The sequence below is a fragment of the Rhinoderma darwinii genome, chromosome 5 (genome assembly GCF_050947455.1).
Source record: "Rhinoderma darwinii isolate aRhiDar2 chromosome 5, aRhiDar2.hap1, whole genome shotgun sequence".
Classification (NCBI taxonomy): domain Eukaryota; kingdom Metazoa; phylum Chordata; class Amphibia; order Anura; family Rhinodermatidae; genus Rhinoderma; species Rhinoderma darwinii.
The window spans coordinates 117,403,791-117,430,287 of NC_134691.1; the positions used below are offsets into that span (position 1 = coordinate 117,403,791).

The following is a 26,497-nucleotide window of genomic DNA, read 5'->3' on the forward strand; positions in this document are numbered from 1 at the left end:
TTTGTTGACTACGTGTGAACATACCCTAAATGTATTTTTTCTAAATTTTTTATTTTTTTTTTAAATGAAATCCTGAAATCTTTTTCACACCAGAAACTGCGCCTCACAATAGACAAACACTTTCTGTTCTGCAGATATTACTTCTCAGCAGTCACCTCATTATTATCACAGGCAGGATTACAAAGAAAAGTTAATACTTCTATAGACCCTCTACACACTCAGCAGATTTGTTGCAGATATTCTATCCAGATCAGCGGGATGGTTAAATGGGGTATTCCCATCTAAATCACGGGATATGCGATAAATGTTTGATAGAGATGGGTCCTAACTCTGTGACCTGCACATATCTCTAGACAGCAAGGCTAGATTCACATGAGCGTATAAAACCTCGGACGTGAAAAACTAGTTTTTCACGTCCGAGGTGCATGTGTGCTGCATCCCCCATAAACTATAGTCTATGGAGGGATGCATGAAGCGCAAAAAAATAGGACATGTCCTATTTTTTAATGGACCCTTCACACGGTCAGTTGAAAAGTCCGTGTGAACGGCCACATTGAGTGTGATGGCCGTTGTTTTAACAGCCATCACACGGACGTATTACACGTTCGTGTGAATAAGGCCTTAATCTGTCCCACACCTATTTCTAGAGTTGCAAGCATTGCAGCGGCCATAAAACTATACAGACACAGGAAGGAAGTATGAAAATAATACTACTTCATATAATATTCAAGATCTTACTTAGGAATACTTTGCTTATCTAAAAGAATCCATAATGAAAAATTACAAGGGAAACTCCATTAAAAAATTGATTTCTAATCTGGATGAGTGAAAGGAACAGATGAGAGATGTCCTAATGCTGTATCTATATATGGAATTGGTGAAAAATGAAATGTCAGGGCTCAATATTTGGATCAATGCTTGACATTTTATTAAAGTTGACTGACTGGACTGTTGCGTTAGAAAAAATGCATTATCAGTATTATCAAAACAAAGTAAAACTCTATAAAGCAGACTAAGCACACAAGTGTAAAATAACTAGACCTATTGTACAAAGTCATTATTTGCAATGAACCAAACCTTTTGAGAAGCATCTTGGGATAAAACATCATATTTCTCCTTAAACAAGACTTTCTTTTCCTCCGGGGAAGCAGAATCTTCTCCAGTACATTCAGAGTCACTCTTCCGATACAGAGGATAATGCTGGGGGAAAAAATGGTCTCAAATTTTCTGACATCCCAATATATTTCCCAACATGTACACAATTGGCACAATAAAACAAATGCTTGACATTTGTCAGTCTACAATCAGGCAGAGAACCAGGGGCTTTAAAACATCTTGGTTTTGTTCATGTTTCAAGTGTGTAAGAAAGCGTGGAGTTTAACTAACGGGCTGTTGCTTAGGTTTGCTTGGTGTCAAATCAGTAGTTGGGAATTCTTCTTCTTCCTCCCATCCAGAGACTAAACCCTGCCCCATTTCCTAAACCTATTAGTTTTAGGGTATGTGCACACACACTAATTACGTCCGTAATTGACGGACGTATTTCGGCCGCAAGTAGTGGACCGAACACAGTGCAGGGAGCCGGGCTCCTAGCATCATACTTATGTACGATGCTAGGAGTCCCTGCCTCTCCGTGGAACTACTGTCCCGTACTGAAAACATGATTACAGTACGGGACAGTTGTCCTGCAGAGAGGCAGGGACTCCTAGCACCGTATATAACTATGATGCTAGGAGCCCGGCTCCCTGCACTGTGTTCGGTCCGGTACTTGCGGCCGAAATACGTCCGTCAATTACGGACGTAATTAGTGTGTGTGCACATACCCTTATAGTCTAGGAGGGGGAGAGAAAATAGACACTTCCAGGAAGATGCAGAAGATTTTTCTATCCATCGGTTTGCAATTTGAAACAGAACATTATTTAACCCCTTCCCGCCGCAGCCCTTTTTCAGATTTTCATTTTAGTTTTTTCCTCCCCACCTTCTAAAAGCCATAACGTCTATTTTTCCGTCGATATAGTACTATGAGGGCTTGATTTTTGCGGGACGAGTCATAGTTTTTCGTAGCACCATTTATTTTGCCATATAATGTACTAGGAAACGGGAAAAAAAATATTTGTGGGGTAGAAAATGAAAAAAACAGCGATTCCTCCATGGTTTTTTGCATGCCGTTTTTATGGAATTCACTGTTCAATTAAAACATGTTAACCTTATACTGCGGGTCAATACGATTACGGCGATACCAAATATATATAGTTTTTTCTATATTTTTCTACTTTTACAAGTAAAAACCTAAGTGTAAAAAAGAAAATGTATTTTGTGTCGCCAAATTCCGAGAGCCATAACGTTTTTATTTTTCCGTCGATTAAGTGGTATTAGGGCTTATTTTTTGCGGGATAAGTTGTAGTTTTTAATAATACCATTTTGGTGTACATGCGACGGTTTGATCACTTTTAGGTGACCAAAAAAATAGAGATTCTGGCGTTTACAATTTTTTTTTTTTACGGTGTTCACCGTGCAGGTTAAATAATGATATATTGTAATAGTTCAGACTTTTACGGACGCGGCGATACCAATTATGTTTATTTATTTATTTTTTTACTATGCTCTAGGGGGCAAATGGGAAAATGTTTGTTTTCTTTTTTTACACAAAAAAATTACTTTATTGAACTCATTTTTACTTTTTTTTTTATTATTAGTCCCCCTAGGGGACTTCAACCAGCGATCGTAAGATCACTTGCACGATAAACTGCAATACTAATGTATTGCAGTATATCGTAATTCTGACAGGCATCTATTAATAGGTGCACAAAGATGGCGGTCCTGGGGGCCTTCATTAGGCCCCCGGGCAGCCATAGCAACCATCACCCCCCCCCCCCCACGCGATTGCATTGCGGGGGGCGTGATGAGCTGTTAAAGGGAGTCACCCCCCTTTCTAATTATTTAAATGCTGCGGTCGCTATTGGCCGCAGCATTTAACAAGTTAAAGGAGCGGGATCGCGCTCGAGCGCGATGCCGCTCGTTACTCTGAAGTGTGGGGGCGCTCCATACTTCCCCTACCCGACTTTGGTATATGGATACGTCAAATGTCGGTGTAAAAAATATTTGAATTATCTTTATATGTGTGAACCTAAAAGTGCTATAGACAGTTGTCACTGGAGCTCACAGATCTGCTGACACAAGAGCCTACATGGGGGGATGGCTATTTTATTTCAAGTCGTTTAGTTTATGGCTTTGCATTTCAGCTGTTACAAAGGCAACGTGAGAAAACGTGATGACATTGTATTTCTTATGGCTAAAGATATAAGTGGAGTTTTGGGACATTACCATATTTAGAATGCTCATGCTTTGCAAGTATGAGGTTACCACCTACTCTCATTTCTTATAAATAAAGATGGATCCGCCCTCTGGGGGCAGAGACTGTTTGAACACTGAAGCTGCGTGTCATGGTCTCTCCGGCCGGCCTCTCTCAGATCCACCATTGAGAGAGCATTCATTAATTTGGAACTCAGACAAATGCAGATAATGTCCAACGTTAATGGACAATGTAAATTCTGCAGCGACATCGGGAAGGGGTTAAAGAAAAGCAAAATATTGATTGTATTATTTTTTTTCTACCACTGTATATTTAAACGCCAGTGTTTCAATACTTAACCCCTACAGGACCAAGCTTATTTTGGGCTTCAGGACCAGCCCCATTTTTTCCAAATCGGATGTGTCATTTATATGTGGTAATAATTCAGAATCACTTAGATCAGTAAAAACATTCCAGAGATTGTTTTCTAGTGACATATTGGACTTTGTTAGTAGAAAAATTGTCGATAAATTCATTGCGTATTTGTGAAAAACACCAAAATTTAGGGAAAATTTGCAAAAATTATAATTTTTCTAAATTTAAATGTATCTGCTTATAAAACAGATAGTAATAACACCCAAAATAGTTACTAATTAACATTTTTCATATGTCTACTTTATGTTTGCATTCTTTTTTGAACGTTCTTTTCTTTTTCTAGGACGTTACGAGGCTTAGAACTTTAGCAGCAACTGCTCACATTTTCAAGAAAATTTCAAAAGGCAATATTTTCATGGACCAGTTCAGTTCTAAAGTGGCTTGGAGGGGCCCATATATTTGAAAACCCCATAAATCACCCTATATTATAAACTGCACATTTCAAAGTATTCAAAACAGTATTCAGAAAGTGTTTTAACCGTAAAAGGTATTTCACAGGATTTAGAGCAAAGTAGAGGTGAAATTTACAAATTTTAGTTTTTTTGCCAAAATTCATTTGTAATACATTTTTTTCTATAACACAAAGTTTTACCAGAGAAACGCAACTCAATATTTAGTGCCCAGATTCTGCAGCTTTTAGAAATATCCCATATGTGGCCCTAGTGCGCTAATGGACTGAAGTACAGGCCTCAGAAGCAAAAGAGCACCTAGTATATATATTTTAGGCACCATGTCAGGTTTGAAGAGGTCTTGTGGTGCCAAAACAGTGGAAACCCCCCAAAAGTGATCCCATTTTGGAAACGACACCCTTCAACGATTGTATTTAGGGGTATAGTTCGCATCATGACCCAACAGTTTTTTTGCTACATTTATTTGAATTAGTCTGTAAAAATAAAAATCATAGAATTTTCTAATTTTTAAAAGGAATAAAAGAGAAAAAACACCCCAACATTTGTAAAGCAATTTCTCCAGATTACGACAATACCCCATAAGTGGTCATAAACTGCTGTTTAGACCCATGGCAAGGCTCAGAAGAGAAGGAGCGCCATTGGATTTTGGAGCGCAGATTTTGCTGGAATGGTTGTCGGTGCCATGTCACGTTTGAAGGGACCAAAACAGTGGAAACCCCCCAAAAGTGACCCCATTTTGGAAACAACACCCCTCAAGGAATCTTTCTAGGGGTATAGTTTGCATTATTTTTTATTATCACGAAGGGTAATAAGAGAAAAAACACCATACAATTTGTTACTCGATTTCTTCCTAGTATGGCAATACCCCATGTGTGGCCCTAAACTGCTGTTTGGGCACATGGCTGAGCTCAAAATGGAAGGAGCGCCAGTTGGCCTTTAGAGCGCAGATTTTGCTGGACTGGTGTACGGGCACCATGTCACGTTTGCAGAGCCCCTAACGTACCAGAGTACAGTGGAAAACTCTGAGCAGTGACCCCATTTTGTAAACTACACCCCTCAAGGCATTTATCATTTGCCAAGACATATGACAGGGCTTAGGAGTGAAAGGGCAGAATGCGCATTTGAGGCCTATTTTGGGGATTTTCACAGCATTGGCCCACAATTGCTGGATTATGAGGTCATAGTAAAACAAACCCCCAAGTAGTGACCTCTATTTTGGAAACTACACCCCTCAAGGCATTTTTTAAGGGGTCTAGTGAGCATTTTGACCCCACAGTTTGTTTTTTTTATCTATTAGAAAAGAACACAGCAGATTTTCCTCTGATATGCCATTTTAGTGCCCAATATGTGGTGCCCAGTTTGTGCCACTGCAGATAAATCTCTCAAACTGTTAAGCGGGTTCTGCCGGGTATAGCGATGCCATATATGTGGACGTAAACTGCTACTTTGGCACGCTGTAGCTTTCATTTCAGATGGACGGGAGCGCCATTTGGAATTTGGAGCGCAGATTTTGCTTGGTGGTTGTCCTGTGTGGAGTATTACTGGTATTTTAGTTTATAATGTGGGGGCATATGTAAGCTGTGTAGAGTACATCAGGGCATAATAAGAGGGTATAATAATGGGGTAAACAAATAATAATCCAGAGATGTGTGGCCAGTGTCGAACTGATAAATGGTGCCCAATCTTATTCGCTTTTGGAACACTGCACATTTTGGGTCTTCATATTCTGAGAGCCAGAACATTTTTATTTTTCCTCCACCAGAGCTGTGTGAGGGCTTATTTGTTCCGGGACAATCTGAATTTTTCATTAGTATCGCTTTGGATATATGAAATTTTGTAATCCCTTTTTATTCAGTTTTTTAGAAAGCAAGTTGACCAAAAACAAGCAATTCTGATAGTGTTTTATTGGGGTTTTTTTTTTTACGGCATTCACCGTGCACTACAAATTACGTACTTACTTTATGGGTCGATAAGATTACGGCCAAATGTATATATATATCTTTTTTTTTTAGATTTTACAGCGTTTGCACAATAAAATCACTTCTTTTTTTTTTTTTTATAATTTCTTTTTTGTACCACCATATTCTGAGAGCCATACGTTTTTTATTTTTCCATCAAAAAATCTGTGGGAGGACTTGTTTTTTGCGAGACGGGCCGTAGTTTTTATTGGTACAATTTTGGGGTACATGCAACATTTTGATCACTTTTTATTCTGTGATATCTATAAAGATATCACGTTATTTTCCCCGCACGGTGAACACCGTAAAAAATTTAATAAAAAACAATTCCAGAATCGCTGTTTTTTTGGTCACCACCCCAGTGACACATTGGCGCGGATAACATAACTGTACGTGATTGGGCGGGAAGGGGTTAATTAAGGGTATGTTCACACAGAGGAATTTTGCAGGTTGAATACGCTGCAAAATGCCGCATCCCATTAATTTTAAATTCCAAAAATTCAGTGTAAATAGTAAACGCTAATTAATAAATGTATAGTCCTGCCTAGAAAAAACGCTAGAAGTAGTTTTATTCGTATAGTATTAAAAATAGGGCACTAAATGCCAAAAGTACAGAGTGTAGGCATAGTCACACAGATCCACGGTCCCTGATAAGTGTCAAGAAACAGGTGATATTGAAAAACCTTTCAATCGATATGACACAAGATAGGGGTAGCAGTAGTGCTCCTCAATCACTTGCCCAAGCGATGCAAAGGTAAACAAGCCTCCTTGAAATGTCCTGTATGCACATAGAAACAGACGTGCCACACTCTGGACATGCACAGGGGACCTAAGCAAATGTAGATGTGGTCTGGTTACCACAGTAAAGCAACGTCCCAACGCGTTTCTGCAGCCCTGTAACTACAGGGCAGCGTCCTCAGGGGTTAAATTTGCTTATTATTAACCCCTTCAGGACCAAGCTCATTTTGGCCTTCAGGACCAGACCCATTTTTTCAAATCTGACATATTTCACTTTATGTGGTAATAACTCCGGAACGCTTTTACCTATCAAAGCGATTCTGAGATTGTTTTCTCGTGACACATTGGACTTTATGATAGTGGAAAAATGTGGTCGATAAATTCAATATTTACCAGTGAAAAACACCAAAATTTGGTGAAAAATTGCAAAAATTAGCATTTTTCTAAATGTAAATGTATCTGCTTGTAAGACAGGCAGTTATACCACACAAAATTGTTGCTAATTAACATCCCCCATATGTCTACTTTAGATTGGCATCGTTTTTTGAACGTCCTTTTATTTTTCTATGACGTCACAAGGCTTAGAACTTTAGCAGCAATTTCTCACATTTTCAAGAAAATTTCAAAAGGCTATTTTTACAGGGGCCAGTTCAGTTGTGAAGCGGCTTTTAGGGCCTTATATATTAGAAACCGCCAAAAAGTCACCCCATTTTAAAATCTTCACCCCTCAAAGTATTCAAAACAGCATTTAGAAAGTTTCTTAACCCTTTAAACGTTTCACAGGAATTAAAGCAACGTAGAGGTGAAATTTTCAAATTTAATTTTTTTTTGCAGAAATTCATTTTTATTCTATTTTTTTTGTAACACAGAAGTTTTTACCAGAGAAACGCAACTCAATATTTATTGCCCAGATTCTGCAGTTTTTAGAAATATCCCACATGTGGCCCTAGTGTGGTAATGGACTGAACCACCGGCCTCCGAAGCAAAGGAGCACCTAGTGGATTTTGGGCCTCCTTTTTATTAGAAAATATTTTAGGCACCATGTCTTTCGGTGCCAAAAGAGTGGAAATTCACCAAAAGTGACCCCATTTTGGAAACTACACCCCTTGAGGAAATTATCTAGGGGTATAGTGAGCATTTTGACCCCGCAGGTTTTTTGCAGAAATTATTGGAAGTAGGCCGTGAAAATAAAAATCGTCATTCTTTCAAAGATTATGTAGGTTTAGCTAATTTTTTCTAATTTCCACGAGGACTAAAGGAGAAAAAGCACCACAACATTTGTAAAGCAATTTCTCCCGAGTAAAACAATACCCTACATGTGGTTATAAACGGATGTTTGGACACACGGCGGAGCTTAGAAGGGAAAGAGCGCCATTTGGCTTTTGGAGCTCAAATTTAGCAGGAATGGTTTGCGCAGGCCATGTCGCATTTGCAAAGCCCCTGAGGTACCAAAACAGTGAAAACGCCAAAAAAGTGACTCCATTGAGAAAACTACATCCCTTGAGTAATCCATCTAGGGGTGTAGTGAGCATTTTGCCCCCACAGCTGTTTCATAGATTTTATTAGAATTGGGCAGTGAAAATAAAAAAAATCCTTTTTCTTCAATAAGACGTAGCTTTAGCTCCAAATTTTTAATTTTCTCAACAAATAAAGGAAAAAAAGAACCCCAACGCTTGTAAAGCAACTTCTCTGGAGTACGGCAATACCCCACACGTGGTCGTAAAATGCTGTTTGGGCACACGGCAGGGCTCAGAAGGGAAGGAGCGCCATTTGCTTTTGGTGTACAGATTTTGCTGCATTTGGTTTCTGGTCGCTATGTTGCATTTGCAAAGTCCCTGTGGGACCAAAACAGTGGATCCCCCCCAGAAGTGACCCCATTTTGGAAACAACACCCTCAAGGTATTCACCTAGGGGTGTAGTGAGCATGTTAACCCCACAGGTGTTTTGCAGAAATTCGTGTGCACACGATGTGGGAGAATGAAAATGGGAATTTTTCCTTAGATACGCCAATATGTGGTGCCCGGCTTGTGCCACCATAACAAGACAGCTCTCAATTATTATGCGGTGTTTCCCTGTTTTAGAATCACCCTACATGTGGCCCTAATCTTTTGCCTGGACATTCGACAGGGCTCAGGAGTGAAAGAGTACCATGTAAAATTGAGGCCTAATTTGGCGACTTATAAAGTATTGGTTCACAATTGCAGAGGCTTTGATGTGAAATAATAAAAGAAACCCCCTGAGAAGTGACCCCATTTTGGAAACTGCACCCCTCAAGGCATTTATTAAGAGGTGTAGTGAGCATTTTCACCCCACGTGTCTTTTCCATAAATGATTGCGCTGCGGAAGGTACAAATTAAAATGTTTCCCTAGATATGCCAATTCAGTGTCAAATATGTCGTGACCAGCTTGTGCCACTTTTTTTTTTATATACACCGTTCACCGTACGTTATAAACTACATGTTACCTTTATTCTGCGGATCAGTATGATTCCGGCGATACCAAATTTATAGAACTTTTTTATAACTTTTTGCACAATAAAATAACTTTTGGAAAGAGAATGTATTTTTTCTGTCGCCAAGTTGTGAGAGCCATAACTTTTACATTTTTTCATCGATGGAGCTGTGTGAGGGCTTGTTTTTTGCGAGACGAGGTATAGATTTTATCGGTACCATTTTTGGATACATGCGACTTTTTGATCACTTTTTATTTCAATTTTTGGAAGACAGTGACCAAAAAAACAGTAATTATGGCAGTGTTTTTGAGGTTTTTTTTTACGGCGTTCACTGCGCTGGATAAATAACATAATATTTTTATAGTTCAGGTCGTTACGGTCGCAGCGATACCAAATATGTATGGCTTTATTATTTTTTTCTATAATAAATGACTTGATAAGGGAAAAAGGGCGATTGTGTTTTGTGTTATTATTTTAAACTTTTATTGTATGTTTTCCAACTTTTATTTTTACTTTTTTGACACTTTTTTTTACACTTTTCTTTAGTCCCACTAGGGGACTTGAATGTCCAACTGTTTGTTTGATGTTCTAATACATTGCACTACCTATGTAGTGCAATGTATTGGAACTGTCAGTTGTTCACTGACAGCAAGCCGATCAGGCTCCGCCTCTGGGCGGGGCCTAATCAGCTTACGTAATGGCAGACAGGAGTCCATTGTTAGGGCTCCTGTTGCCATGGTAGCAGTCGCCAGCCTTGCCATCGCATGGCAAGGCTGCCGATTTTCTACAAACCTCTAGGATGCAGCGATCACAATGGATCGCTGCATCGAAGGGGTTAATGCCAGGAATCGGAGCTAGCTCCGGTTCCTGGCGATAGATCGGGGTGTCCGCTGTAACATACAGCGGACACCCACTGCTGATGACGCCGGCTCAGCTTCTGAGCCGGAAGCTGAGCCGGCGCCATCTTGCCGATGGTACCGGAAGCCTCCTGGGCCCCGCCGACGACGGGGCATAGGAGGATTCCGTTACAGGCTGATCGGGAGGTAAGCATTAGCCCTCCGATCGCCTTTGCAGCCACCGGCAACCCAGCGATCACGTTGCTGGGGTGCCGGTGGCTATAAACTCCTCACATGCTGCGATCACTATTGAACGCAGCATGTGAGGGGTTAATCGGTCGGATCGGAGGCTAGCTCCGGTCCTGGCCGATACCTTAGGGTGCCAGCTGTAACATACAGCTGTCACCCGGCGGTGATGTCGCTGGCTCAGCTCCTGAGCCAGCTTCATCTCCATGACGTACAGTAACGTCAAAATGCGGTAAGACACCGATTTTAATGACGTTTATATACGTGATCCGGCGGGAAGGGGTTAATGAACTGCCGAACAGCACATTTTCTGCTGTTTGTTTTGTATTCTCCGGCTTGTACCGAGACACTGATAGATGGTCTCAATCGCTAGGGCAAGTGATTGAGGAGCACTACTGCTTCCCCTATCTTGTGTCATATCGATTGAAAGGTTTTTCAATATCACCTGTTTCCTGACACTTATCAGGGACCGTGGATCTGTGTGCCTAAGCCTACACTCAGTACTTTTGGCATTTAGTGCCCTATTTTTAATACTATACGAATAAAACTACTCCCATTCATTTTAATGGGAGTCGGACGCTTCTTTTACCTGCTAGCTGACTATTTCAGCTAGCCGGAAAAAGCGTACCGCTCGTTCTTCGGGCGGATTCTGCTGGAACCTCCCATTGCTATTAATAGGATGGAGGAATCTTCCTGCCGCCGTTAGGAATAGTTCCGCAGTGGTACCAGCCACGCAAAATCCGCCATGTGAACTGGGGATGCACGATGCATCGAAACTTCGGTACTGTGCATCCCCAAACGGTTCGATACCGCTATTTCCTGTATTTCGATACTTGGCTGCGCAGCCGCACAGCTCAGTATTGTAACACAATAATGTATGACAGCGGGGCTGCGGCTGTGTAATACAGCCATTGCCCCGCTCCTGAGTCCTGATAACAAGTGCGCGCTGTCAGGATGATGAGATGCGGCCGGCGCTGAACTAATGAGCGGTGGCACTGAAGACAGAACATGGCGGGTGCTCTACAAAACACCCCCATGTTCTGTCTTCAGTGCCTAAACCGCCGCTCGTTAGTGCAGCGCCGGCCACATCACCTCATGCTGACCGCGCGTGCACTTAAAGGGAACCTGTCACCAGCATTTCACCTATTAAACCAGCAATACCTGGTCGTCGTGGGTAAAAAATCATTTCTATATAACCTATAATTGTCTTCTTAGTCGGCTCTGTACCTTTAGTATTCAGTTTTTGAGTGTTCCCACACCGTATGCAAATGAGCATAAGAGTCAGATCTTCATTTGAAAAGCGTCATATCTTCATTCCTCAAGCCTTTCCAAGTTTACCCGGCCTCCTTACTTTTGATTGACAGCTCCTCGCCTTCCCCCAGCACACAGTATCCCGGGCTTGTGCATTGATGTCCTCTTCTGGTGGTACGCACAAAGGGACACCAGATTATTACGATAAAAGGCGCAAAATGTTTACAGACCGTTATTGACAGTCGGAGGAGTTTAGGAGAGGGGATAACGGTAATGAACTTTTTATAGCAGCGGCCAGTGAGGGATAAGTAAAGTTCAATAGGTGAAATGCTGGTGACAGGTTCCCTTTAATGTCAGGAGCGGGGCAATGACTGTATTACACAGCTGCAGCCCCGATCTACAACAGCGGAGATCAGAGAAACCTCTCATCTCTGCCGTTATTCCCCTGAATGCTGCGATCAAAGCGGACTGCAGCATTCAGGAGAAAATGAGAAGGGGGGATGCCCCTGGATCGCGTCACAGGGAATTCCTGTGACACGATCGAGGGCCATACCATATATGGGCAGACAGCCCAGGGTCTATTGACGGACCCCAGGACTGTCTTACCATATTTCTTGTTGTTAGGGCATACTGAGGTATGTCCTAACAACTGCCTGTGTACTATACATACACAGGATAATGTACTGGCATATATCGGATATATGCCAGTATATTAAAGTTTAAAAATAAAGTAAAAACAAAGTAATGTTAAATTTAAAAAAAAAACAAAACATTAAAATAAGTCTCAATACATAAAATATTCACACATTCAGTATTGGCGCGGCCGTAATAACCTGCACAATAATTTTTTTGCATCATTTATGATGTGTACTTATTCACTGTGCAATAGTAAATATACGTGGTTTTTCCCTTGAGTAATATATGTGTTTCACTGGATGAATACCAATGGGAATTTTTTGGTTAGAGCCTAACCTTTAATGTGAGATTTATTTCTTTTTTTTAGCAATTTAAGATAGTGATGTGAGGCACATTCAAAATTCATCACACCACATGCCTCACATCAGAAAACGGAAGAACTTTTTTTTTTTATTACTGTTGGCAAAGTATCGAAATTGGTATCGAAATCGCAATACTAAACTAAGTATCGGTATCGAAGTCCAAATTCTGGTATCGTGACATCCGTCATGTGAACTAGCCCTTAGGCCTCATTTACACGAGCGTAATATACGCGCGTGCTTTTCACGCGTGTCGTACGCACCTATATTACTCTATGGGGAAGTGCAGACGATGCGTGAATTTTGCGCAGCGCGAGTGCGTTGCGTAAAACTCACGACATGTTCTATAATCGTGCCTTTTTCGCGCATCACGCACCCATTGAAGTCAATGGGTGCGTGAAAACCACAAAGGTCGGACGGAAGCACTTCCGTGCGAACTGCGTGATTTGCGCAAGAGCTGTCAAGCTCTGAATGTAAACAGAAAAGCACCACGTGCTTTTCTGTTTACAAACATCCAAAAGGAGTGTCTTAGAGATGAGCGAACCGAACTTCACCGGGTTCAAAAATGTTGCGGGACGCGACATCAGGAGACAGTCACTGTCCAGGGTGCTGAAATAGTTAAACTGGTTCAGCACCCTGCACAGTGACTTCCGATCCCAATATACGTGAACGTGTAAAAAAAAAAAAAAAAGTTCTGACTTACTGATAAAACTCCCGGCTTCTTCCTCCAGTCTGACCTCCCGGGATGACAATTCAGTCCAAGTGACAGCTGCAGCCAATCACAAGCCAAGCACAGGCTGCAGCGGTCACATGGACTGCCGCGTCATCCAGGGAGGTGGGGCCAGATGTCAAGAGAGGCGCGTCACCAAGGACGCGTCACCAAGGCAACGGCCGGGAAGTTCTCGGTAAGTACGAACCTCTTTTTTTTTTAAACAGGTTACTCGATATGGTGATCGGAATTCACTGTCGAGGGTGCTGAAAGAGTTACTGCCGATCAGTTAACTCTTTCAGCACCATGGACAGTGACTGACGTCGGCTAGCCTCATCTCTATGATGGCGGCTGCGCGAAAATCACGCAGCCGCGCATCATACACGGATGACACACGGAGCTGTCAAGTGCCTTTTGCGCACGCAAAACGCTGCGTTTTTTACGCGCGCAAAATGCACACGCTCGTGTAAATGAGGCCTTAGGTTGAGTTTTCAGTGGAGATTTTGCATGCGTTTTTTCAGCCAAAACCAGAATTGGATCCAGGAGAGCAGACCTATAAGGCCTTTCTTTATAGATTTCTTCTGTTTAGGTTCCGTTCCTGGTTTTGACTTAAAAAACTAATGCAAAATCTGCAGCAAGTCTGCACTGTGGGAACCCAACCTTATAGGGAGTGCTCTTAGCACCCACTAATTTAACCCTTTACGGGCAGCTTATTAGATGCCTTTATTTAATGTGTCTCTGTTTAAAGAGACACTGGTATCAATTCCGGAGACTGTGTCCATTATTTTGTAATAATAATAATTTATATAACAAATACAGAATACACCCCATAATGTAATGTATGAAAATGATCTCAATGGCAGATAATGAAATGATTATACAGCAAGGGAAATGCTGCCTGCTTTCCAATGACACAAGGGAGACTCCTGTACCAGAGCCCTGATCTGTATGTGTTAAAGAACATAAGCAAAATCTTTCTTTTGATGGAAAACTTGCAAGCACTTTACTCAAAACTAAGTATGTTTGTTAGAAATTTGACTAAATATCAAAAGGACAACTGCACTTCCTTTGCATATTTAATGATCCTCTTCACTTAGTGTTCAGTCGTGATACTAACCTGTAAAAGTATTGGAGCAGATGGAGGCAGGGGATGAACACTTCTACATTTCTCCACAGAGTCCTTATGACTTTTCTGTCAAGAATAAAAAAGGAAAAACACTGTATATATGTGGCCAAATTTATTTCTAGCTCCTTTTTCCATAATTCATTAGTTTAAGGATCCTTGTACCATTTTTAATAGCATTTAAAAAATGTATCGGACAGATACGAATACCTCCAAAGTTAAGGCTCATTTTACACTGGCCAACGCTCATTCCCGATCATTGCCCTGTTTAAACAGGGCAACGATCAGCCGATGAAAGGAGGTAAACACTCGTTCATCGGCAGCTCACATCTTTTATGCAACGAAAGAAAAATATCGCTAGCCAGCAGCACACCTCCCTGTGTAAATAGAGAGATATACTGCCAATATGATGCAAATGCTTGGAGACGAGCGATTGTAGTAGGTGATAAAGAAAATATTACCATTCGAGAACAATTGAGCTGGCGGGAAAGCTCTACGATTTGATCTTCTGCCGTTCTGCAGATTATGCAGTTATCACCCTCAAGGGCTACACTATTTACCAAGACAAAACTGGAACAAAGAAAGATGGTAATTGGTTAAAAAGTGATACAAATCGGTTTCCCTCACACTGCTCAAAATTGCAGAAAATCATCCTACAGCGTATAGAACAAATTTTAAAGTAAGAATTAATGTAAATTTACTTAGGCCTCATGCACACGTCCATATTCTGCTCAGTATTTTGCTTCAGTATTTCGAAGCCAAAACTAGTAGTGGAACATAATCAGAGAAAATATATAGTGGAAAGAATTGCACCTCTTCCGTCTTTTGGACCCACTCCTGGTTTTGGCTTCCAAATACTGAAGCAAAATACTGAACAATACTGACTTGTGCAGGTGGACTTCGGCATTTCGTCCTGCGATGCGGAACCGTATTGCAGTCCGTAGTTTTTCTTCAAACACACAGTATTCCCTCGTAAAAGCAGTGAGAACTTCTACGGAGAAAGACAGTACGGTATATGGCATCCCCTGGAACATTCTGTTTATTTAAAAATATGCAGTGCATTGAGAAAAATGCATGCAAAATCAACCCCATAGGATAACATTGGCTCCATATTCAGCACCCACTCCATGTGGACAGAATAAGGAGCAGATATATGCAAGAGTGAGGCCTTATGTTTGAAAGTGTTTGTTTTTTTAAATAAAAATGTGTATTAGTGTGTGTTTATAAAATTTGTAAATGCATTTTATTTTGTATTCTCTATATAGAGCAGCTGTATCGTTCGCTATTCACTGAATCCGTCAGTCCCGCGGACCTGACTGGTTCAGTGACAGCGGGTCCTGTGTGTAGGGGGCACTAAAGCATTGGGGATAGCAGCAGGATGGTGGGTTTGTATGCAGAGATGAGTCATGACTAGGAGAAGTCATCATGGCGGTCTAGGCCCAGGTAGAGAAGAAAAGAGACATTGAACGACTCCAATCAGAGAAGACATCACCTGCGAGTCACTGGAAGTTTCTGTAGTGTATTCACTTTTTAGTGTGTAGAACTGGTTTATGACCATTATTTGGTGGCTGCATTATTTAGAGCTATACTACCATACATAAAGCTCAGCTGCTGTATCTAAGCCATCCATGTTAGAAAAGTCTGTCTTGGGGCTTTTGCTACGGATCTTTTAATATATTAAAATAAATTTTATTTATTTGTATTGTACTTTTTACTTACTTTTACTTTATGGGGGCTGCGATTTTTTTTCATCTCTGTATGTGTCGATTAACAACACATACAGAGATGGAATACGGCATATACAACCCCATAGAGAATGTGAACGGGAGCCGTTCCATTCTCTGCAGCGTACGCAGTCTGTGTGGGAACGGTGCATGCGCTGCTCCCACACTGACCAAAACGAAGCTCGTTCGCAGAGCAAAATACGGTGCCATTTTTTTGAGGTCATGGAGTAGTCTGTGACAGCTGAAGTAAAGTGAACCAGAATCTTTTTTTGCCTATAGTTATAATGATGCCCCTGGCACCTTCTTCCTATAGTATTCATGGAATTAAGATGAAAGGCATAGAGAATGCTGTTAAGTCTCAGTACACTTGAGTAATTTTAGTCTGTTTGTGTGTATGTGGCTGCACATAGTGATCTAATAAGAACACTATATGCCGTGTAAATGAATGGGGAGAAGTGTATGACGCCGATTGGTCAGCGTCATTCACTTCTCTCCACAACGCCCACTTGATCATTAAGAAACTCATTAGCATAAAGCTAAAATAGGTCATAACTCAGTCAAAAATGATCGTTTTTCTAAAAGAAACACTGCTGTAATCTACTTTACAGCGCCGATCACATTATGTAGAAGATAGGGCACTTATAATGTGGTGACAGAGCCTCTTTAAATCTTAGACCTTTCTGAGCTTCTGGAACAGGAATAACTACAGACTTTTGGAGAAGGTCAACTTTTTTTTTACAGATCGAGTGGTGGAGATGAGAGGAGCGACTAGAAAATGGTGTAAATTTGATTCTGTATCCCTCCTAGATGATGTCTAGAGTTGTATAGATGTTTAGAGTGTGCCGGGAATGCCTTCCTTTTGTCTGATGCTTTTACTAGGATATCATCCAGACCAGAACCAAAAAGACTACACCCATCAAACAGAATGGAACAAAGACATGACTTGCATCCTGTATCTCTGCGCATGGGCTGCCTTAGCGCTTAATCTCACAGCATCAGCAGAAGCATCTGAAGTCAAGTCCACTGCCTTCATAAGGACTGGAAGGGATGCTAGAATTTGTTCCCTAAGAGTTTAGGTGTTTTTCCATTTTTTGGAGCCAAATCTTTCAGCCTTCTTGTTCAGAGGATCCTTTAGCAGGTGTAGCGCTGGTGGGTGCCGTTCACCGCTATCCGGCTTCCTCCTGTGACCACCAAAATAGTTTACCTTTGCGCCGGCGTCCTCCTCCCCAGGCACGCCGGCATGTACTGCTCCCGTCCGTGGCTCGCTCACGTAAGGTGCGGCGTGCGCACCCTGGTAACCTCTTAAAGGGACAGCATGCGAAACCCTACGGGAGCGAGCCACGGATGGGCGCAGTCTATCCTGCCCTCCTTCCTGTGCCTGAGTGTTGTTGTGTCTACCCCTGTTGGTTAGCAAATGGTCCCTTAGTTGTATCCTGTTCCCAGTGTTCCGGTTTCCTGTATCCCGCATCCAGTAATTGTGTTTGTTCCTGATCCAAGTCTAGTGCTGGAGTAGAGTTCATCCTCTGTACCACGTGTCATCTGCTACGCCAAGTGTCATCTGTGCCGAGAAGTCTGCTACGCCATAGTGTCTGTCGGAACTTCTATACAGGTACTCTAGTTGTAAAGATTTACATTGACTGTGTTTTGGCCAGCTCCTACTCCGCTACGGCGGAGTAGCCTAGTGGGGCCACATACACCCAGAGTCGTTTCCCATGGTTTTATCCCAATCTTCTCGTCTCTGACTGCTCCAATCTCTGCTCTCACTAAGAAGGGGGTGAACGCCAAAGTTTGGACTGCGGAGGCAGAGTCCGCAATTACCAGCCCCAAGAGCGCCTTCACTTCAGCTTCACTTCTTCACCACTCGTATCTCGACAGTTCTCCCTAGAGGTTGATGCTTCTTCTGTTGGTACTGGAGCACTTTTGTTTCAAAGAAACTCCAAGGGTAAGGCAGTTATTTGTGGCTTCTTCTCCAAATTGTTCTCTCCTGCAGAGCGCAACTACTCCATTGGAGATCGGGAGTTACTGGCCGTCAATTGGCCTTGGAGGAATGGAGACATCTGCTGGACGGCGCTATTCACCCCTTCATCATTTATACGAATCACAAAAATCTCACGTACCTATAGTCTGTGCATCGATTAAATCCTCGCCAAGCCAGATGGTCATAATTTTTCGCCCCATTTCAGTTCCTGCTCCACTTCCGCCCTGCAGATAAAAATGTGAGGGCCGATGCCCTATCCCGGTCATTTGACACGGATGACTGGGGAGGCTCCCCAATATATCATAGATCCTTCCAGGATTATTGCCGTTAACCCTCTGCAAATTAGAGTCATTCCCCCTGGAAAGACTTTTGTTAGTCCTGCAGATAGGAAGAGAATTCTCCTCTGGGGACACAATTCGAAATTGGCTGGGCACTCTGGTGTCCGTAAGACATTGGACTTTATATCTCGTCATTACTGGTGGCCCACGCTGGCTAGAGACGTTGTGGACTATATTTCTTCTTGAACCAATTGCGCCCAAGACAAGTCCTCTCATTCCAAGCCTGCTGGTCTGTTCCAACCTCTGCCCAGTCCTGATGGACCTTGGCAACACTTAGCCATGGATTTTATCACCGACCTTCCTCCTTCTGCAGGTTGCACTACTGTCTGGGTCGTGGTGGATCCCTTTTCTAAGATGGGACATTTCATCCCACTAACTGGTCTTCCCTCTGCACCTCATTTGGCAAATTTATTTATACAGGATATCTTTCGTCTGCACAGACCGCACCCTCCATATCGTGTCTGACTGGGGTGTGCAGTTTACTTCTAAATTCTGGAGAGCCCTCTGTAAAATTGTTGATGTGAAATTGGACTTTTCTTCTACTTATCACCCACAATCTAACGGCCAAGTTTAAAGGATCAAATACTGGAAAATGCTCTTCGTAATTTTATTTCTGTTCAACACGACAACTGGGTGCAGCTCCTTCCTTGGGCCAAGTTCTCCTACAACAACCACACGAGTGAATCTACTGCCTCTTCCCCATTCTTCATTGTATACAGCCAACGTCCACATGTTCGTCTGCCTGTGCCTGCTACATCTTCAGTACCTGCAGCTAACTCTTCATTTGGAGACTTTCTTCATATCTGGCAGGAAACCAAGTCCTCTATCCTACAGGCAGTGGACCGCATGAGGAGAAATGCTGATAGAAGAAAAAGCCCTCCTCAATTTCTTCCAGGAGCCAAAATCTGGTTGTCAAATAATATTCGTTTGAAAATCCCCTCTCACGAATTCGCTCCCATATTTCTCAGTCCTTTTGGAGGTTCTCCAACAGATCAATCCTCTGTCTTATAAGCTACATCTGCATCCGACTCTCAAAATTCCCAACTCCTTCCATATGTCCCTCCTAAAGCCTGTGATCTTGAATCGATACTGCAAATATCCTGCTCCTGCAATTTCTCCCAGTGGTGCTTATAACATCTTTAAAGTCAAGGAGATTCTGGACTAGAAGAGGGTAGGAGGAAAATCTATCTGGTTGACCGGAAGTGGTTTGGTCCTGAGGAGAGATCATGGGAACCTGAAGAGAACATTGATGCTCCTGTGCTCATCAAGGTCCCTTCTGCTTTCTGGTCCTAAGAAGCGGGGGTACTGTAGCGCAGGCGGCCGCCATTTGCCGATATCCAGTTTCATCCAGCGGCCGCCAGCATAGTTTACCTTTGTGCCAGTCCTCCTCCCCCCGGGGACGCCGGCATGTACTGCTCCCGCCCGTGGCTTATAGGGCAAGCGCATGCACCACTATAACCTTCCCGATTGCATACCTGTGCATCCTGCCCTCCTTCCTGTGCCTAAGCGTTGTTGTGTCTACCCATGTTAGTTAGCAAATGGTCCCTTAGTTGTATCTTGTTCCCAGTGTTCCTGTATCTGGTATTCCATAATTGTGTTTGTTCCCGAGCGAAGTTTAGTGTTGGAGTAGAGTTCATCCTCTGTGACACGTGTCATCTGTCACGCAAAGAGTCACCTGTGCCGAGGCGTCTGCTACGCCATGTGTCGGTCAGTACTTCTATACATGTACTCTAGTTCTAAAGACTTACATTGACTGTGTTTTGGCCAGCTGCTACTCCGCTACGGCGGAGAAGCTTAGTGCTTCCACATTCCCCCAGAGTCGTGACAGCAGGCTCATATCTGCAAATCGGTAAATGGGAGACTGGCGCATTGGAAAAAAAAATTATTGTTCCTTTGCTTCATAAATACACAATTAACCAATTCTCCAATTGTCCTACCACTTTGTTGCTGTAAAATCAGTGTAACTCGCTATGGGGTGCTGCAGATTCTGACATAGATCTGACAGCACAATGCTCCTGTGTCTCTGTGTTAAGAGAGAAGACAGCACCCACTCAAACTCTGTAGAGGGAGGGAGGGATCACACACTCCTCAGCATCAGTGTCTGTCAGCACAACTGTAAAGAGATCCCTCATGGACTGTAGAAGGAGAAAGCAAGAATGAAGAATAGCTTCAAAAGAGCTAGTGAATATAGCAGCATCCGGGACTCACAGAACTACCCTCCAGAATGTATTACTGGGAGGGACGTGCCCGCATGTGGAAAGTTTAAAAACCTGGAGCAGGTTGCAAACTGCATATCAATGGCTCTAAAAATGAATGACGGAATGAAGATTGCAGTCTATAACGTAGTGCAACTTTTTGATCTCTAAGTAACCACCTACATATGTAAAAATATTTTGTCCATGTCAAAGGTCTCCATAGACTTTAAACACGCTACTTACTTAATTCCTTTACGAGAAACCACTTTCCCAGAAGTGAGATTAAAAGTCTTTTCAAATCGGTTAAGTTTGTGTTCAGTCATTCTGTGTAGAAAGTAGACAAGAAAAAACATTAGACTATTCCATGGTCATGATAAAAGTATATACGTACACCCCTCAAACCGTTGCTCTTCAGCTCCCTACATCTGACTGTTCGCAATCTAAATGTCCGTTGCTTTAAGGTTGCTTTGCCTACCAGCCAAGCTTTGGTTGGCTCTGCTCAGTCAGAGTGAGACAAAAGGCGAATCAGGGCTATGACTGTGTCGAATCCTGAGCTTAGGCGGGGTATTTAAACTTGATTCTACTCTTAGTCTTTGCTTGTGATTGTTTATACTATCCTGGATGGGGTTTCTCTGAATCTGCTCCATGTACCTCACCTTGCTTCTACTGCTTTCCTGGTAAACGGACTTTCGTTTGTATTCCTGAATTAACCCTTTCTTGCTGACTTTGCTATATCTGCATTCTCCTGGATTTGACGTCTGCACTGACTACTGGTAATACCTCTGCTTGCTGATTTGGCTACCTCAGTTTTATCCTGTTTTTTTTTACCCTAGCTGATTTAGTAAACTCTCCCTGCTTGTTCTGAGTTTTCTGGTCTGGTCATTACCTTCAAGCTGTACCTGTACTCTGCTACTAGGGATCCAGGTTGCGTTTGCAGAGTGTGGAGTCAAAGTGCAACACTCCTTACGGTTGGTTCTGGTGAACAAGTAGGGGTAGCCTAGACTCTGCTAACTGGAGTGATGTTTGAGTATAGGTAGCTTGTGGGTTTTTGTTCCAATCAGTAACCAGGAGCATTAAGGGAATTGCCTAAATAACAATTCCATAATAGTGGCTCTCTAGTTGCTGCGATCTGTAGATACTATTGTGCACCAAAAACACTAAGGATGTCATATCATTACTGAAACGTGGTGCCATGGTCAGAAACATATGAATAGCATTAGATAGAAGGCTTTGAACTATATCAATAGCTTTACCAGCTTGAAACTGATTTTTGTTTTTCCCTGAGCTGTTGGGTGTAACCTGACTGCTAGCATGTCTTCTAAACATTTCTCTCCTATCTGTCTTTCACATATATAGAAGCAACAGGAACATGGAGGACATAATACATGAGTAATGAGTAGTGTAGCTGTGAATCAAGCACTCGAGATATCACACTTAGAGATGCTGCTGTAACATGTAGTGTGTCTCTCTTTTTGCTGCTCACTCTGCTCCCTCTCCCCTGAAGTAAAATTTTTATATTTAAATAGGCACTGCACTGTTAAAACAAACTGCATAAATCAATAATATAAGCAAATTTGTAACTTATCAGAGAAAAAAGCCTCTGTCTCCACTCGTCACTCATTCCCTCTAATTGTAGATTCACTCCGAATTTACTGCTTTCTCGGTCTCCTTAAGACAATACTGGCTATCAGCTCACCGAAGTTTTAGGGTGCAGCTGCCCAAAGAAGTCTATCAAGGTAAAATGGGGGGGGGGGGGGGGCAAGAGCAGAGCGATAGAGAAGCAGAGACACAGAAACTGCTGCAGCTTCTAGTAAGTGTTTTAAACTGCTCATTGCTTCCATATGATGCCCTCCACGTTGCTGCGGCTTCTATATATGTGCTAGAGGAGAGCAGGATTCTCCTCTTCTCCATGTGCAGTATATAGAGGACATAACAGCTAGGCTCCACCCACTAGCTCAGAGAAAAAAGAATTAGAGAGCACACAGAGGGGAAAACTGCTAAAAAAAAATAATGCAGGATAAAACTCATAATGGCCAGAGAATAGGAATTAGACCTACCGGTAATTGTATTTCCAGGAATCCATCATGACAGCACTACAGGAGGTTGCCCTATTGATTTTGTAGGGACAGGAAGACAGAGAGGTTAAAAGGCCCCTCCCACCATCCACTTGCCAGAGTTTTTCAATGACTACACCAGGATGGATGCAACCCTATTTTATTTCTAGGGATAATAACTGACATGTTAATTGCACAAATCAGAATTCAATAAGGGAGGGAATGTAAGGGTGCTGTCATGATGGATTCCTGGAAATACAATTACCGGTAGGTCTAATTCCTATTTTCCAGTACATCCCTCATGACAGCACTACAGGAGCAATACCAGATTATAATGCTCACTGCGGGACTACGGATTGAAGGACTTTCCGTCCAAAACTTAAATCCGTATCGGACAGAACATCGAGCCTATAATGTTTGCAAAACGTATGATGGCTTGACCAAGTGGCAGCTCTGCAGATTTGGTCCATAGAGGCTTCTCTTCTTTCTGCCCAGGATGCCGAAACTGCCCTTGTTGAATGGGCTCTGATGCCTTGTGGGGCACATAGTCCTTGGGACTTGTAGGCTTCTTGTATGGTAGTTTTTACCCATCTCGCTAGAGAGCCTTTTGAGGCTTTCTTTCCTCTATTCTTTCCCCCAAACAGGACAAATAGATTTTTATCTCGTCTCCAGGAGGAGGTTCTATCCAAATACTGAAGAATTGTTCGCCTGACATCCAGGCAATGGAATTTTTCATCTTGTTGGTTTTTTGGATCTGGATAACAGGAAGGTAGAATTATTTCTTGTTCTCTATGGAAAGCAGTCGATACCTTTGGAATAAAGGAAGGATCCAGCTTTAGGATGATCTTATCCTCTTGTACTTTTAGGTACGGTTCTATGACTGACAGAGATTGGATTTCTCCAATCCTTCTTGCTGAAGTAATAGCGACTAAGAATGCAGCTTTTAGAGTTAAAAGGTGCATACTAATTGTGTCGAGCGGCTCAAAGGGGTCTCACAAAGAGTCGTTAACACCACATTCAAATCCCAGGTAGGAACTGATTTCTTTAGGGAAGGTTTCAGTTTAGAGACCGCTTGAGTGAATCTTCTGATCCACCGATGTTCAGCAGGGGAGTATTAAAATTTTTTCCTAAGGCTGAAATCTGTACTTTTAAAAGGTACTAGGACTAAGCCCTTTTTTGAATCCCGATTGTAAAAAATCTAGGATTTTCGTGATGTTGGGAGAAAAGGGGTCTGGTCTTGGGTCTCCATACCAGGAACAGAATTTCTTCCAAATTTTTTGATAGATTTTTTAGGTAACTTCTTTATGACTTGATAAGATAGTTGAAATTACCTCATCTGACAGACCGTGGTTTCTCAAGATCTGCCTTTCAGGATCCAGGCTGACAATTTCAGAGTTTCTATTCCCTGAAAGAATAAGGGACCCTGGGAGAGAGGATTCTCCCTGACTGGGAGCATGATAGGGTCTTCCAACGCTAGGTATTTTACGATTGGAAACCAACTTATTTTTGGCCAATAGGGAAGAATAATGATGAGCTTTGTCAAATCTTCCTGGATTTTTCTTAATACCATTGGTTTTAGAGGAAATGGAGGAAAGGCATAGGCCAGATCCATGCCCCAGGGTTGGGACAATGCATCTACTCCCAATGGGTTGTTTCTGAGATTTAGGGAGAAGAATGTCTCTACTTGTGAGTTTTTCCTCGTGGCAAACCGGTCTATTTGTGGATAACCCCACCTTCGGGTTAAGGACAGAAAGACTTCCCTGTTTAGGGACCATTCTCCAGGGACTCCCTTGTCTATGTTGTTTGTGCAGAGCCACCACAGGAGGGATGATTTCACAGTCTCGGAAATTTGAATTCTTGAATTCAGGGAGTTCTGTTTTCGATCCCACTGGGACAAGATCAGATTTTGTAAGGGTCTGGAGTGAAATTGGCTCCATGGAATAGATTGGATGCAAGACATCATCATTCCCAACATCCGCATACATTCCCCTATGGAACAGGCGTCTTTCCCCCAAAATGTCCTTACTTCTGCCAGTAGGAGTATTTGTTTCTCTCTTGGGAGGAAGGAATGTTGAAGGGAGGAGTCTAGCAGTACTCCTATGAAGACCTTCTGTTTTTGGGGCGGAAGACTCGACTTCTGAAAGTTGATTATCCATCCCAATTCCTGTAGTAGGGAAAGAACCTGTAACCGATGACTGTCTAAGATAGACGGAGTATCTGCCATCAACAAGAAGTCGTCTAGATATGGGATAATTACTATGCCCTGACTTCTTACGAATGCCATGATCTCTGCCATAATTTTTGTAAAAATTCTGGGGCGGAGGAAATGCCGAAAGGGAGGCAGACAAACTGGAAGTGGAGAATGGAAGGACCGTCCCAAATTGCGAATCTGAGGAATCTCTGGTACGCGGGGTGGATAGGAACGTGATAATACGCATCCTTTAAATCGATCGTACACATTGATGCCTCTTCCCTTATTAGAGGAATAGTCGACCTGATAGACTCCATCTTGAATTTTCGATATTTCACCCATTTGTTTAGGACCTTCAGGTTGATTATTGTCCTGTAGGAACCGTTTGGTTTTTGGACTAAGAAGATTTTTGAATAGTGGCCTTTGCATATTTCGTTGTGGGGAACTGGAGAAATGGCTCTCAATTTGAGTCGTTTCTGGACGTCCCGGATAAGGATCTGATGAAGGTCTTTTGCTTGGTACTGGGTTATTAGGAATTTCTCTGGAGGAATGGAGGAAAATTCTATTTTGTACCCTTCTTCTATGATCTTTAGAACCCAGGGGTTTTGGGTTATTCTCGACCATTTGGGATAAAATTGTAGGAGTCTTCCTCCTATGCTCTTGGCGTCATTGCTTTGAGGGCTGGAATGAATTATTTGGGTTAAGGAGATATCCTCGACCCCTTTTTCCTTTGGGGTAACTCCAGCGACCGGACTTCCCTTTCCCGCTGTAGTTCTGTAAGGTAGGATCCCTCTGTTGGCGAAACCTCCCAAACTGAGGGGGTTTTTTTGGTTTCTCTTCAGGAAACCCCTTTTTCCTATCTGCTGCATTCTCCAGCATGTTATCGAGGGGAGGACCGAACATCAGAGACCCTGTAAACGGGATAGAACACAATTTGTTCTTGGACTTCGTATCTCCTGACCACATTTTGAGCCATAATGCTCTTCTAGAAGCATTTGAGAGCGCCCCATTCCTGGCAGCAAATCTAATAGATTCCGCTGAAGCGTCTACCAAGAATCCGGTTGCCATTTTTAGTAAGGGTAGAGATTCTAATAGATCTTGTCGTGATGTCTTCATCATCAAATGGGTCTCCAGCTGGTTTAACCATATAAACATTGCTCTTGCTACTGATGTGGCCGCGATATTAGTCGAGATCAAAGCAGAGGAAGATTCCCACGCTTTTCAGTAGCCCGTCTGCCTTTCGGTCCATGGCGTCCTTCAACTGCGAGGAATCTTCAAATGGGATTGCGGTTTTTTTAGCAACCCTGGCTACTGGGACATCTATTTTTGGGATCTCATCCCAAGGTTTAGTGTCTTCTGGATCAAAGAGAAGTCTGTTTTTAAAATCTCTTGAAATGAAGAGCCTTTTTTCTGAATCTTCCCATTCAGTTGTCACCATTCTTTTGAGATTTTCGTTTACCGGAAAAACCTTTGTTTTCTTTTCCGTTAGACCTCCAAACATCTCATCGTGGATGGTATGTGGTTGGTCTATTTCAGGAATATCCATGGTTTCCCGTATTGCTTGAATTAAGGTAT

At 42.4% G+C, this 26,497-nt stretch overlaps 1 protein-coding gene across 2 annotated transcripts in view; it reads right to left on the reverse strand.

The window, feature by feature from the left end:
* MPPE1 (metallophosphoesterase 1) overlaps positions 1-26,497 on the reverse strand; it is an 86,067-nt gene that overhangs the window by 14,755 nt on the left and 44,815 nt on the right. For both annotated transcript variants that reach the window (XM_075826438.1, XM_075826439.1), the window contains 4 exons: positions 20,921-21,001; positions 14,904-15,012; positions 14,437-14,511; positions 1,078-1,200 (listed from right to left, as the gene is read on the reverse strand). In XM_075826438.1, the coding sequence (XP_075682553.1) occupies positions 1,078-1,200; positions 14,437-14,511; positions 14,904-15,012; positions 20,921-21,001 (388 nt within the window). The remainder of the gene's footprint in view (positions 1-1,077; positions 1,201-14,436; positions 14,512-14,903; positions 15,013-20,920; positions 21,002-26,497) is intronic.